The 14581-nt window shown below is 35.6% G+C and overlaps 2 protein-coding genes and 1 long non-coding RNA gene across 4 annotated transcripts in view; 2 read left to right on the top strand and 1 right to left on the bottom strand.

Moving 5' to 3' along the window:
* LOC113232485 (G protein-coupled receptor kinase 2) overlaps nt 1–2576 on the bottom strand; it is a 155874-nt gene extending 153298 nt beyond the window's left edge. The window contains exon 1 of the mRNA XM_026467229.1: nt 2223–2576. Coding sequence (XP_026323014.1) covers nt 2223–2274 — 52 coding nt within the window. The 5' untranslated portion in view covers nt 2275–2576. The remainder of the gene's footprint in view (nt 1–2222) is intronic.
* A 2760-nt stretch (nt 2577–5336) lies between these two features.
* Nucleotides 5337–13594, top strand: LOC113232490. 2 transcript variants are annotated; one of them, XM_026467236.1, is made up of 3 exons: nt 5337–5639; nt 10152–10308; nt 10762–13594. In XM_026467236.1, the coding sequence occupies exons 1-3, from the start codon at nt 5444–5446 to the stop codon at nt 13565–13567; spliced, it is 3159 nt and encodes a 1052-aa protein (XP_026323021.1). In that variant the 5' UTR covers nt 5337–5443; the 3' UTR covers nt 13568–13594. The 2 variants fall into 2 exon arrangements, with proteins under 2 accessions (XP_026323021.1, XP_026323022.1); XM_026467237.1 differs by lacking the exon at nt 5337–5639 and adding an exon at nt 8267–8296.
* On the top strand, nt 5792–6779 carry LOC113232492. The gene is made up of 3 exons (XR_003310630.1): nt 5792–5928; nt 6028–6188; nt 6370–6779. It is a non-coding gene; the product is annotated as an uncharacterized LOC113232492 (long non-coding RNA).
* Nucleotides 13595–14581: the final 987 nt, after the last annotated feature.

Raw genomic sequence — 14581 nt, 5'->3', positions numbered from 1 at the left:
CTGTGGATTAATCAACAAATTTTAAATGAAGTTGACCACAAAAAGGATCTATGGATACAGTATACCCAAAACGGTTCTCAAACTGCTTATAGCTGCATACAGGAAGGTTAACAACCAACTTGTAAACAAAATCTGAAACTTCAGAATGGAATTTGAAAGAGGGATTGTAAAAAGTGGACCTTAATCATTCTTTTCTTATGTACGCCAACAATTACACTCAACAGTTTCAGCTCCCCCATTGTTAAAAGATGATAGTGGAAATATTACATGCGACCAAAATGTAATCGCCAATTTATTTACTCAGCAATTTAAAAAGTCTTTTGTAAAAGAACCTTCAAATATATCAATCCCTGACATAGAAATGCCAAGAATTGTAAATACAATAGAACTGCCAACATTCACACCAGAAAAAGTATCCAAAACTTTAAAAACTTTCAATGACTCTACTGCTATGGGACCAGATGCTTTGCTGTCAATATTGCTAAAAGAATGTAGTAATGTTCTAAGCCACCAACTAGCGCACATCATGAATTTATCCCTTATTAATGGATGATTACCACAACAATGGAAAGAGGCTCATATCACTCCCTTATATAAAAGGCGACAAGTGCATTGCTGCTAATTACCATCCTATAAGCTTAACAAGCATAGTTTGTAAAATAATGGAGAAAATTATAGCAGCTGAGCTGACAGGTTTTAACAATGTAGAAAACATTATTGATGAACAGCATAACTTCGTACCAAAGAGATCCACAGTTACAAATTTTCTCATGTGCCTTGACAAATTGACACATATAACTGGGATAAACGCGACCCTACTGATGTGACATATCTAGACTATGAGAAGGTATTTGATTGAGTCCCAATTAAAAGGCTAATAGCGAATTCGTAAGTAATAGAAAATTCAAAGCAATAGTAGGCGATACCCTGTCAGATGACTTTGACGTTCACAGTGGCGTCCCACAAGGCTCCGTTGTTGGGCCAATTTTGTTTGGTGTCTTCATCACGGACTTAAAGACTGTCATTCAATCAGACCTGTCGATGTTTGCGGATGGTACCAAACTTATAGGAAATCCTCTTATTGCTCACAATACCATACAACAAGATTTGGACCACATTGTAGAATGGATCATAGCCATAACCAAAAGAGCAAATTCTATGATGTACATGATTAGAAAAGCATTTCACAGTATTATAACAATATACAAAACCTATATACGTCCATTGCTGGAATATGCTTTTCAAATTTGGTCCCTATTTTAAAAATTACATTCTTATGTTGAAGAAGGTTCAGAGGAGAACAACAAAAATGGTTCAGTCCTTAAAAAAGAAATCTTACGAAACCCAAGAAACTAAAATTGGCTACTTTGGAACAATGAAGGCAATGAGAAGATCTCATAGACTTACAAAACACTCAATGAGCACTACAATGTGCGTAACAAGAAGGATATGTACCTAATGAATCACAAGAGAAAATTTAGAGGTCACTCTCAGAAGATAACCAAGCCTCCATGTGCTAGCAATCCCACAAAACACTTCTTGCAAGTACCAAGTATGAACTTGTGGAATTCGCGCCCAGAAACCGTAATTAGTGCTCCAACAGTGAATAGTTTCAAAGCTTGATTTGATAAACATTCTGAAAACTAACAATATACAAGTGCAGTGATATACACACATCAGCTCGTACAGTTGCTAGTGTATTATTTAAATCATAATAAATTTGCCCAACATGCAAGAGAGTGTGCACAGTAATTAAAAGCTGTCAATGTTATTTTCTCATTGGTACCACTGAAAACCAATCTCCTTAGACATCTCAGACATTTTCACACACTTATCAGAGAGCTATAACAATACCAGATAACAGAAAAGGTGCTTATTTATCTATCACATTTAAGAAGTGTTTTATGTGATATTAAATTAATACTAAATAGATATTCTGAGATCAAACCTTCCTGGCCACAATCTACAACTATTGTAGTAAGTTATTTATTACTTGTAATAAAACTTTAGACTAAACTACAGCCTACTAAGGCTGGGGTGGCTCTACAAATATAAAAATTATGCAAAAGCATTAAATTTTATAGCCAGTGAATGGCCCGCGAAATGGCCATAGTAACAAAAACTATAGCAGTAACTGTTTTGAATATAGAACAGCCAACGACAGACATGGTCATGAATAATTCCCAAGTCGTACGTCTTTAAATTTTAAATTGGGTACGTACCTTCTCTGGCTTTCAAGTAAACTGTGTTGGCGACGATGTTCTCTAATTCCATCAGTTCCAGTGTGGCGGATTATATCGTAGACCCTCCAGGAAGCAAAAATCCGCCGCTGCGGCCGCTCCGCCGCCGTCCCCCCACTCGTAAAGCTTCCCATCAATGTGCCACCGCTGTCCGGCTCACAACACAGAACGCACGCACTTCGCACTCTTTAAATGCCGCACATAACACTCTAACGCACACTTCACGCTAAGGACTGCGGCCACAGAGCCTCGGCAATAAACACGCAAGCCTCACACGATCCTCAGGGTGTGGTGAAGGATATCATTACAACTCTACGATAACGCGCCGGCTGCTTCGGAGTCATATACCCACTGCGAGAATAAACGGATAGTTTCTCTCAATTTGTACATATACAGCAAACACGCCCGCAAATTACGGCGATATAATGACGACAAAATACAATACGCTACAAAATCCTACTACGATATGGTAGGGTAGGAAATAAATCCAGTTGCCAGCGTTGCCTTTCAACAGTCTACCACGGGTTGATTTTGTTCAAAAACTCGCCTTGCATTTTTTATATTTATTACGTTATTATTGATTATAAATTATTGATTATTATGTTATTATTGATTTGATTATAAAAATGTTTATATCTTGGTTTAAAGAATTAAGCTATCGGTGGTGCGCGGCGGATCAACGAGCAATAGAATGCAGCATACTCGGCCTGAGAAAAATTAAAAATTTAGGAGTGACAGTATTAGAAGATGAACCAAACTAATCGACATACTTTTAAAGGTAGACCAAGCAATGTGGAGATGGAGTGGGCATCTGCGACGTGGGCAAAAATAGTGGAGCAAAGTAGTTACAAATTCACACGTGATGGAAAACGCGATGTAGTGCCTCAACATCAAAGATAGTGTGCACAAAAAGCCCGATTGGCAAATTGTTTCACCACGACTGCTAGTATTATAATGTATGCCATGGATACCATAAAAAGAAGCATTAAAGTTATGAAAACTAGCTTATGCTGACTGCGGGTCCCTATTGGAGAAGACTACTCTTCTTGATAGAGATCATCATTATTCAGATTAGATCATCATTGGAAAAATTTAGAAAGGGTCATGACCCTTGTCATGTTACACTGTTAAGAGATTTATTATTATGTAAAAAACAAATAAAATGAAATGTAAAATTGTAATGTAACATTTTTAACTCAGTTTAAATAAAATAAATAATGTTTTTAAATAAAGTTATATTGTAATCCTATTGTTTACAAACGCACTTTAAATGAAATTTAAGCAAACGGGAAGTTTATGACCGATATTATTTTATTAATCACGTGTTCGTTATTCTATCAGTCACACGTCTTAATTTTTTCTGTAACTATTTGAGTAGTTTATCTAATATTTTTTTGTTTCTTTTTACGTTTTTTTATAGGCAGAATTTATACCAGTGTACTGACAAAAAATATCTTATTAAATCGTATATCAGAAAAAAGACTGTGCGTGCTGCGTATTCGTCTTTTTTTGAAACATTAAAATATGAGAAAATTTGCTATTGATGCGCCTGTAAAATTAATTTTGCGTTTATCTCAGCACAATGTAGTAATGCCTTATCTAACCCAAAATAAATCTATCGTAGTAAACTTGCGATTAAATGGCAATAAAATATGTGTCAAATCTGATAGTGCCACCAATATAACGTTAGAGCTGCGTTCAACTTAAAAGTTCACAACTCAAATTCAGAAAGTTGCATCCGCAACTGACAGCTGTCAACGTTTCAAATGTGGTACCAAGTTTTACAATCACACTATTAAAATATAAGCACATACTTCTATCTTAAATCTCAAATTAAGACTTAATTTACCTACTTCTATTCAAAATTATTTCGCAATGTTATTTATACAGTTCATTAACTAAAAATAACATACATTAATTATAGTTCATATCTTCCGAAATGTGCACATTTTTTTTGGATACCCGAACTTAATAGAACTTTGAATTGAACAATATTTACTGTCATTCCCACAACTGATGTAACCATACCGATTGCATATTGTAACATTGGTAGACGACTTTCTCACATAATAACCTAATAAATAATAATTACTCTTAAAACAAGATATTGCAGTACCGTAGGCAGTAGGTAGTCATACGTTTAATTGTGTGCTTTTTTGAAATACTACCACATCTATTTATAATATTTTCGTCCCCCTAAATCATAATTTTTGATCACTGTGCGACGCACTATATTTTTGACGATGACGTCTTGGGTTGTTTTTAAAAAAAATAATCGTCCTAAAAAGTGAAGTGAAAAATAGTCGTCAAATCAAATCGCTTTGATTAATTCGTTTCTTTTTGTCAATGTAATTAACCGTTTACTTACTAAAACATATAGCATAATAAATTTGATTTATTTAAGATAATCATACTGTCCCAAACCAACCAATCAACCTTAGAGCATTTAAACAATGCTTGATTGCTCAAAAGTGCTATTATGCACTTTGAAACTGGTGTACTAAACGTCTTTTCCTTCTTGAAGGACAAGTCCTTATTGAAAATTTGAATTTAAAAAACCGGAGAAAACTTTTCTTCGATGCGATGATAAAAATGCAAGGTGGCTCGAATTATGTGTCCGGGAGTGTATATATACTCGAAGGTAAATTCATAGATTGACGATCAATAAAATAGTACCACACCGAATAATGTGCTTGGGCTTGGCAGCCAGTTGGCGGTTGCTATCAAAGCTTGCTATGATTTCACGGGATTCGCTCTGGGATTTTTGGAGGGAAAAGTGTCGTTTTTATCTATAAATCTAGTTTAAAGTGGAATAGGATAGTGCTATTGTGCCTTAATCGAAGATTAAAACGCGAAATTGTACGAATCTCGAACTAAATACAGGTATGTATCTGCCCGTTCTAAGGAATCCCGAGCCAATCCAAGCACGCCGCCTCAAATTGCCTATCCCCTTTGTGGCGGCCATATTTACAGAAACATAATTAAACGAAGACATGGCTCAAAAGATAATAATGTACCAAGACTTGGCTGTATGGTGTAAAACTTTTGCCTTTTCCTTTATGAAAAGGAGAAAAAAAAATTATTTCACGTGCTCCTTCAAATTTTACTCAAAAACTTCAATAATATAGTGTCCTATCCGGTAAATATATGGTGCAAGAAAGTAATGTTTTTTAAATAATTTTTTTTCGACATTCGTGTCTATAATGAACGTAGATCCATGTTCGGTATGTGGAGGTACAGACTTAAATCTCGTGGATGGTTACTATTATTGCGTAGAATGTGGTACTCAAGATGTAAACGCAAGGGAGACGGTGGTGGAACACACGATGCTGGCTGATGGGACCTTCGCTCACTTCGCTACAAAAAAAATTGTAACTGTTCTGAAGGATGGAATTGAAAGTGAGGTTATAAGCCGGTGGTTTGTTTATAATGCATGCGAAAATGAAATTACTTCACACCACACCAGTCTGTTAAATTCAGCCTAACCCAGATTTGAGCTAAATGTACAAGTTAATTTCTTAACCCTTAACCACTTACCACAGGTCTCTCAGACACCGTTGAAGTTATTTTTGTTAATATTTCGGCGCGAACGCATCGTTCATTCTCGCGCGTTCATGTACCTTCCCCCCGCGCTCGTCAGTACCGCGTGAGCCACCGGCGACGTCACAGGTGCCCGCGGTTAGCCAAGGTAAGTATCCAAACATCGGCAGGGGTCTGTGTGACCTGAGGTAAGTGCTTACGTTATTATTTTCTAAATAATATTTTAACTTTTATTTATTCATTTTAGGTGAATAATGGCTGCTAATGACGAGCTTATTGCTAGGTGGTTAGAAGAAGTTCCGTCAGATGAAGAGGACCTGGTAAATGGAGTTTTTAGTGATGTTGAAGATGATGTTGGTGACGGCCACGTCCTAGAAGAAATCAGCGGCTCCGATTCTGAAATTGAAGGTGAGGAAGAACCAATTTTAACTAATCTTCAAACTAGAAATTCGCCTTCCGTATCGTCTGTTCAAACCTCATCAGACGATGATGTGCCACTGTTAGAGTTGAGGTCTCGTCCCAGAAAGAAGAATTTTTTTGGCAAGAATCGATTTCATTGGTCTTCTGAGCCTCCACATTATCGTTCCAGAACATTACAACACAATATTGTACTGGAAAAAGAAGGTGTAAAGCCAGAGTACAGAACGGCTATAAACGCTTCTTCTACTCCACTTGATATCTGGAGTAAATTTTTTACTGATGATATTTTGAATAAAATTGTACAACACACCAACCAAAAGATTCGCGAAATAAGACCGAAATACAATAAGCAAACTAATGTTCAAGATATAGATTTGATAGAACTAAAAGCATTCATTGGATTACTTTTCTACACTGCCATATTCAAAGAAAATAGGGAACATTATACATCATGGTATAAGACGGATGGTAGCGGCAGAGAAATATACAGGTGTATCATGAGTAAAAGTCGTTTTGAAGTTTTACTAAACACTATACGCTTTGATGATGCTACTACAAGAGCGGCACGGCGAGAAACTGACGCCTCTGCACCTATTTCAGAGCTTTTTGACAGCTTCATCAAACAGTGCCAAGCTGTTTACTAGATTGGTAGCTACGCATGTGTGGATGAAATGTTATTAGCCTTTCGAGGACGGTGCCGATTCAAGATGTACATGCCAAAGAAACCAGCCAAATACGGCCTAAAAATATTATGCATTACAGATGCAAGGACTGGTTACCTTCTCAATGCATATATCTACTTAGGTAAAGACTCTGATGGCCTAAATTTGCCTTCACAATATAACCGACTGAAGAAACCTACACAGGCAGTAATGAGACTAATTTCTCCAATAGAAGGGTCTAACAGAAACGTAACCACAGATAACTGGTTCACGTCCCTAGAGCTTGCGGATTTACTAAAAGAGAAACAACTGACATTAGTGGGTACTCTGAGAAAAAATCAGCGAGAAATACCATCAGAATTCTTGCCCTCTCGTTATCGACACACTGAATCTTGTCTGTTTGGATTTACAAAAGATGTCACATTAGCATCGTTTGTTCCCAAACCAAATAAAGCGGTTATAATGCTCTCAAGTATGCACCATTCACCAGAGGTCGATGACAGCACAAAGAAGCCAGAGATTATATTATTTTATAATAGCACTAAATTTGGTGTAGATTTGCTTGATCAGAGATGCTCAAACTATTCTACGGCCCGTCGAACACGCCGATGGCCTTTGGCCATATTTTATAGGTTACTCGACGTGTCGACCTCGAATGCCTATGTTGTAAGCTTATCAGCCCAAGCACAGAAGAAAGAAACCAGATTCCACTTTATCAAGATGCTGGCAGAACAACTCACAAGACCTTACATGGAACGCAGAGTAAAAAGTATTCATATTCAACGGGACCTCAAATTTGCTCTCCGTCGGATCCTGCAAATCCATGAAGCAGACACACCAGCTGTTGCAGGTGGTAGCTGTGATAAGCTGGAAATACGTAAGGTGTGTTCCACTTGTGACCCAAAGAAAAAACGCAAGACACAATACCTGTGTTTCAATTGTAAAGTTTCAATATGTCTCGAATGCTCAAATAAGCTGTGCATTCACTGCCGCGAGAATCGCTAAATAACTACCTTGCAATTTTGAAAAAAAAAAGACAATAGTGGCACCAAAATATTTTTTTTATGTGTAAAATATAGCAAACTTTAGATAATTATAAGAAAATGTATAATTTATAGGTTCCATTATTTTTGATCTCATTTCCAAATAAGTCGTTACTTTTTATTATAATTTAGAGGTCTAACTAGAAATTTTGTTATGTTTCCAAAAAGATTGATTTTATTTCGTATTTTTTCTTGTAATAAATACTGTTATACATTGTAAATTACTGTTTTATTTGAATTAATCCACAATCTTCAAATTTTAATCATAATTGAGGCATTCAATGCGAGGTGTCTCCTAGACGTGTGGTAAGTGGTTACGGAAGCAAAACTAGTGGTAAGTGGCTGAGGGTTAAGATACCTCACCCCCAACCAACCATTTGGTTCTGAGTAGGTAAATGAGTTATACAAACTTAACCCTTAACTTGTGAGTCGTAACATTAGTTTTATTATGTTTTGTAAAAAGTCATGGAACAAAAGTTATTGTTTTCATGTTAGTAACTGCCTCTGTGGCCGAACGGTTACCATGCCCGACTGCCACGCAGAGGTCCCAGGTTCGAGAAATATTTGTATGGCCTGCATTTAATACTCTCGTGAGTTTGGGTGTAATTTGTGGTTGTCTACGTGTATGTCCATGGCACCCGCGACCCAGGGTTTCCCTAGTGCGGGGCTATGTTGAGTGTGTGCGTTGTTACATGTTACAATAGTCCTTGGTTGTCAGTATTTTAAAAACAACTCTGTAACTTAAATACAGACTACAAATTTCAACCATTAAACTGGAATTTCTTTACACTTTTCTGTTAAATGTGTAAGAAGGCTCTCAAAATCAAAAGGTCCTCTAGGGAGCCAGGTATCTTAGGGTCGTATAATAGAACTCTACTCAATGCTCAAGTCAGGATTTGAGTATGGTTTAAAGCACTCTAAATCATACTCAAGTCCCTGCTGTTAGGGTCGTAATTCCAGTGCTTGTATTGCCAGTGCAATCCTGACTTGAGCATCGGGTAGAGTTCTAAAATATGACCCTTAGAGTATTGACTGTACAATTCACTGTAATCTGAAGACATCATTTGGCACATAGGGCAAACCAGATGGCATCAGCTGTAAATGACGTGGTTAAATTTAAGGTACTATTGACTCACTTGAGACTCTTGTTTCAATTGAGGGCAGAGCCAGGAGACTTATTGGTGATGATAAGGTTGAATCTAAACTTCATAGCTTAGCCCATTGGCGCAAAGTTTCCCGTCTGTCAGTTTTTTTATAGAATATATTTTGGTGAGCGTGCCCATGAGCTCCATCAGCTCCCGCCTGCCCCCTTTTACCATCAGACATCCAGACGTATGGCGGGATATCATCCTTACTTGGTCGATATTCCCAGCAGGTGCACTAAGCGCTTTTCATCATCCTTTATTATGCCCAGGAGAGGAACCCTGCCTGTGACTGTGTTTCTGAACTCATACAACTCGGGTATCTTTAAGGTGAGACTGAATAGGCACCTTCTGGGCGACCTCGTTCCATCATAGATCCTATCTTTGCTCCAGAGCTAGGTAATGGTCAAGAGCATGTCCTTTTAATTAAAAAAAATCCTGGTTGAATTCTCAATGTAACCAATAGAGTAAAATGTTTTAAATTTTTTTCTGTTGTAGATACATACTACTCCTGGAGCTAAAGCCCTGTTCAGATGGGCACGTCTATTGTTTCTCAAGCTAACTGTCTCTAATGTAGGTCCTCTGGTGCTTATGGGCACAGGAAAGTCCCTTGTAACCACCATCTAGTGGCCCACCAATCTTTTATGTGTGGCCCAAAACATTGTTATTAGGAAGTTTCTTTTGAAACAAAGTTTCAAAGTTTTAAAAATTTTGAACAAGACATATTAAGGTTTTGTTTTGAATCTAAATATATCCAATATTTAGGTTTTGTGGCCATGGGGACGAAATGTAGAACCAGGTAGCCATTAACTCTTTTGAAATAGGTAGATGACCTATAAAAAGGTCATCTCTCAAAATGTAATATAGCAAATATATGTGTGGGGCCCAAAGGAAAAAAATTTAGTGTAGCTAGCCTAGAGCATTAAATTTAAAGTTGTTAAATCTGTAACTCTGCTATAATATTATACTTTACTTTTTTATATACTTTTTATTTATTATTGGCAGTCAATAATATATATTTGACAGTAAATATCCTTAAGAAATATTATGCACACCTTTTTTTGAAGGGCAATATAGTTAGGATTCTTTTATGTTAATTTTCAGTGAGTCCAGAGTGGTACAAATGGCATGCATATAACTTCATCCTTCGTAGGCTGACTGATGAGCTGCTGGCTCTTGGAGCAGCCCCTTCTGTCAAGCAGAAGGTGCTCTGGATATGGATGCAGTACATCAAAATGTTTCAACAGAAAGAAGACTTAGGGTAATTAGTTTTATTTAGGGTAATTAGTTTTATTTTTCACTAGAAGGCTTATACACTGGTATTGATTCAAAATGATTTGAGATCCCTAGATAAGTTATACAATTATATTAAGTTTATAGACTTACCATTATACCTTTAAAGATCTTCTACAAGATGGCCCACAATGATGACTGTTATTTACCTAAAATCTTGTTATCAGAGATACATAATATAGCAGTAAAAATATTGTTTGAAAATAAATTATTAAGTAATTTAAAAGAAATAATAGTAAAGCATAGGCTAATAAAGTGATCACACCATTTCAAAATGAACTGCTTTTGTTCTCAAATAAGACCAATTGCTTATTTATTTACTAATATTATTATTGTCAAAAACATAACATTTAAAAAACAAGGAAGCCTTGTCTAGAAAATTAATATCAAAATTTAAATAATTCAATTTACTTGCTAACAGGAAAAGTCAGTTCCAAGAAGATGAGGAAGATCAAGATGAAGAAAATCAAAGTCTAGGTGTAGCTGGCAGTGGAGATAACCAAAGTGTGGCTGGCAGTATAAAAAACCATAGTGTATCTGGTAGTGCGACAAGTTCCAGGTCAAAGATAATATTTGAAGAAGATTTGGAAGAAAACAACAGTGTTCTTGATGATACTCTTCGCCAAACAATGGAGAAAGGTGTTGACGATTATGACTCAGATATTGAAGACATCAGACCCAAAAAGAAACAGAAAATAGAAAAATTCAAGCATGACATCAATGTTGTCACAAAAGGTGTCTTACTTGCTATACTTTATGTAGCACTCAATTTAGATCAGAGTGAAATCCAACTGTCTCATCTTTGTAGGTTCATCAGAGAGGGACGACTAAGCATCATGGATTGTAAGAAATTTGTGCCAAAAGAAATTAATATAAGCTCTACAACACATTGGAAAAGTTTTATCAAATGCACTAAAGAATATACGCCAAATTTAATAAGAGCAACTGCTATGACACTCTTCAAAAGGCTTGACTTAGGAAAACCTTTGGTTCCTGATATAAGAAAAATTGTGCATAACTTTATTAAGGAGTTGTGTTTGCCAAATGACTTTGAAGGTTTGGTTTTCTCATTAATAGAAGGCATTCCATGCAATTTCGCAGAAATCAAAATGAAAGGAAAGAAAGCTACTTTAGAAACAGTAAGAATACCAGATTATGAAACTGTGATCATGTCTTATATAGTTGTTGCATTGAAAATGTGCTTTGGTCTGGATGATTTGTATGAAATAGAATTGTCTGAAGCTATAGATAAGGTCAATCAAGAAAAAGATTATCAGAAATCACATAAATTAGGTAGATATTCAAATGAAACAGATAGGCTGTTCTCATTTAGAGAATGGTGCAATTTCTTGCAGTTTAGAAAAAGTATGTTGTGCAAATTTTACTTGCCAATGGCTCAACAGCATAACTTGGAAGTTGATGATCATATTTTCATGGAACATTTACCTGAAAGACCAAAACGGAAAGTGGATCTTTCTGATGAAATCACTTTAGACATTTTAAACAAGATACCTTTAGAAGACAGTGGTAGTGTGATCCCATTTTCTGAATTTCCACCAACATTAACACCACTCTCAAGCTATATAGAAATTATTTTAGATTATTATCAAGACCCAGAACTTAAATTGTTATTAAGTGAAGACTTCACTCAGTACTCTCTAAAATATACTTGCCTAGAACTGAAACTGCCTTATGAAAAGAAAATGTTAAAAGGAGTTAAAGATGACAATAAGCAAGTGATTGTTGAAGTAAAGAGTGAATTGGTTAGCAGACAAGCTGATACCACAATGGTGTACGTGAGAAACTGCGAAAATAAGAACTGGTTGAAGACAAAACCACCCACAATTGATCATGTGACAAAAGTGAGAGCAGACGAGGATGATGACAAAAATAGTGATCATGGTTATGATTCAAATACAGAAAATGTTGATGGTAGTGAAAAGAGCGATGAAACTGAACGTGAAAGAATATTGGAATATGTCAAAGAAGAAGACCTGGAAATAAATATATTTGATGATCAATTCGACGATATGGAAACTAAAGTGTTCAATGAGTTAGATGCCGAGTCTAGGCTGTATGAAGAATCACATAGAGAATTTCAAAACAGTACAATAAATATACCAGATCTTCAAAACGACAAAAACACAATTCATGATAGTAAAAGTGATATCCACGATAATGTGAGTGAAGTAGGAACTTTTACGAGTTATGAATTTGATCCAGCAACTTTCGATAAAGACAAGACTATAGAAGAATTAATTCTGTCAGCTTGTAAAAAATATAAAATTCCAGTACCACCAGAATACAGCAATAAAAAACCTAGAAAAAGGAAAACACCTTTGATAAACACAGAAACAGGATGCTCGGAATCTAAAAAACGAAAAACTGAGGGAGCAAAGCGTGGTGAAACTAGGAAAGAGATTGAAAGAATATTGACTGCATATTACTCGAATATGGAGAGAAATGTTTTGGGCGAACTAGCAGAACATGTTAAAATTGTTATAAAGGACTTGGATACACAAGAGTTTGATGAACCGGCTGTGAATGATGATGACCGCGACACATTAGTTCTAAGAGATTTAAGCTCAGAACAAAATTTAAATGATGACTCTTTGAGAAAGGAAGTTGATTCACAAAGTGAGGCAGCAACGAATAAAGACAATACAAACGACCCATCGGAAAACAGCGTTCTAGAAACAAATATTGAAAATACATTAACTTCGGAGGATATGCCACCTAAAAGCGATCCAAAATTCGACGAAAAAACTCACGACATCAAGCAACTTTACATTAAATTTACAGAAGAATTTGATTTTGATGATTATTTAGATGATGGAGATCCAGAAATAACCGAAATTATTACAAAGACTATCGAAAATTATGCTAGTACTCGCTGTAAAGAAACATCCCTTTCAGATGAGGACGACATTAAAGAAACGGCAGATTGTTTAAAGGAAAACAAGACGAAAAAAAGAAAGAAAGAAACAGAAAGAAAGAGATGGGAAACATTTGTAAAGTATCCGCATAAAATCAAAGAGTTTTATTACTGGCGAAGGAACTGCGAGTGGATGAAGCGAACTTTGAATATACAACAGAAATTCGACTTAGAAGTTAAGGAAAGTCTGCCAAAAAGTTTCAGTTTTGTGATCCAGGAATGTGCCTCTATTGCAAACTGTTCAGTGTATATGCTTTATAAATGTATGCAAACTTTAGAGTCTCTGCTTTAATTTGATTCTCATATGAAGTAAGGCTATTGTTTATGGTTCTATAGTTAACTTTACTTTTTACGTTTCATTGGTTAACGAAAACTCTGTTTTAATAATAAATAATAATAATAATAAATGTTTATTTCAGTAATACAATTAACTTTACATTAACAGTGGATGGTACCTTCTATTAAGCTTATCAAGCCTGTGTCAGAAGGCACCGCTCTTCCATAGCTGTAAATGCATATTTAACATTTTTAACTTATACTTAATGTAGTGTTTAATTTTTACATTTCCAAACATCGACAGAAATGATTAATGAAAATGTTTTAAGTGAACATTTTTATGAAAATCATGTCTTATATTTTTTTAATATTTATTGTGACTCTTATATTTATTACTTTATTATTTATTTGTTCAATTATTTAGCTAAAAGATTCAGGTGTTATTATAATTTTAAAAGAATTAAGAGATATTTGAAAAAAAAAAAAATCTACGTGTTATCCGCCCTTGTTGCACCAAACCGGTAAATTAATAGGGGGTTCGTTTTATTATTGGTTTTTAAGGAAATAAATTGTGAATCTGTCTCATTTAAGTTACATTAATGAAATTCGCTGGATTGAAATGAATCGACAGTATCATCTTCAGCAGTTCTCACTGGCCTCCTAGACGCTCCACGTTGAGGAGGAAGTCGCTCGTTTCAGACATTTTTTTACATTAAAATAAGTTTTTACAAACTGCCCCGGTGGTAACGGGTCCAAAATTCAAACGCACATTTATAATCTATGCCACAAGTGTGGAGTGCCCCTTCCAAATGAATGAAAATTACGCCATGTAGAAGGGAGATCGAAATGAGTTTTTGTCACAAGATATTAGACAGTTTTTTACTTATTTTGATGCAATAACATCAAAACGGGCTTTGTTGTTCCCAATGCTTTAATTATACAAATACATAGTGTGAACTACTTATTTATCAATGAACAGAAAGTGATTGAGCAGCAGCGCAGCGCGTCTTGGAACATCTTTTAAATCACA

This window comes from Hyposmocoma kahamanoa, unplaced genomic scaffold, assembly GCF_003589595.1.
Source record: "Hyposmocoma kahamanoa isolate Upper Pololo Valley unplaced genomic scaffold, ASM358959v1 76, whole genome shotgun sequence".
Lineage (NCBI taxonomy): Eukaryota > Metazoa > Arthropoda > Insecta > Lepidoptera > Cosmopterigidae > Hyposmocoma > Hyposmocoma kahamanoa.
Note: the sequence above shows the minus strand (reverse complement) of the source record. Positions and strands in the feature narration are given on the sequence as shown.

Excerpts from the sequence above, each read along its gene's own strand:
- LOC113232490 (XM_026467236.1), top strand. The coding sequence starts at position 5,444 with ATGAACGTAGATCCATGTTCGGTATGTGGAGGTACAGACTTAAATCTC. Across the intron at positions 5,640-10,151 it reads TCTGAAGGATGGAATTGAAA|TGAGTCCAGAGTGGTACAAA; the intron begins GTGAGGTTATAA and ends GTTAATTTTCAG. Across the intron at positions 10,309-10,761 it reads CAACAGAAAGAAGACTTAGG|GAAAAGTCAGTTCCAAGAAG; the intron begins GTAATTAGTTTT and ends ACTTGCTAACAG.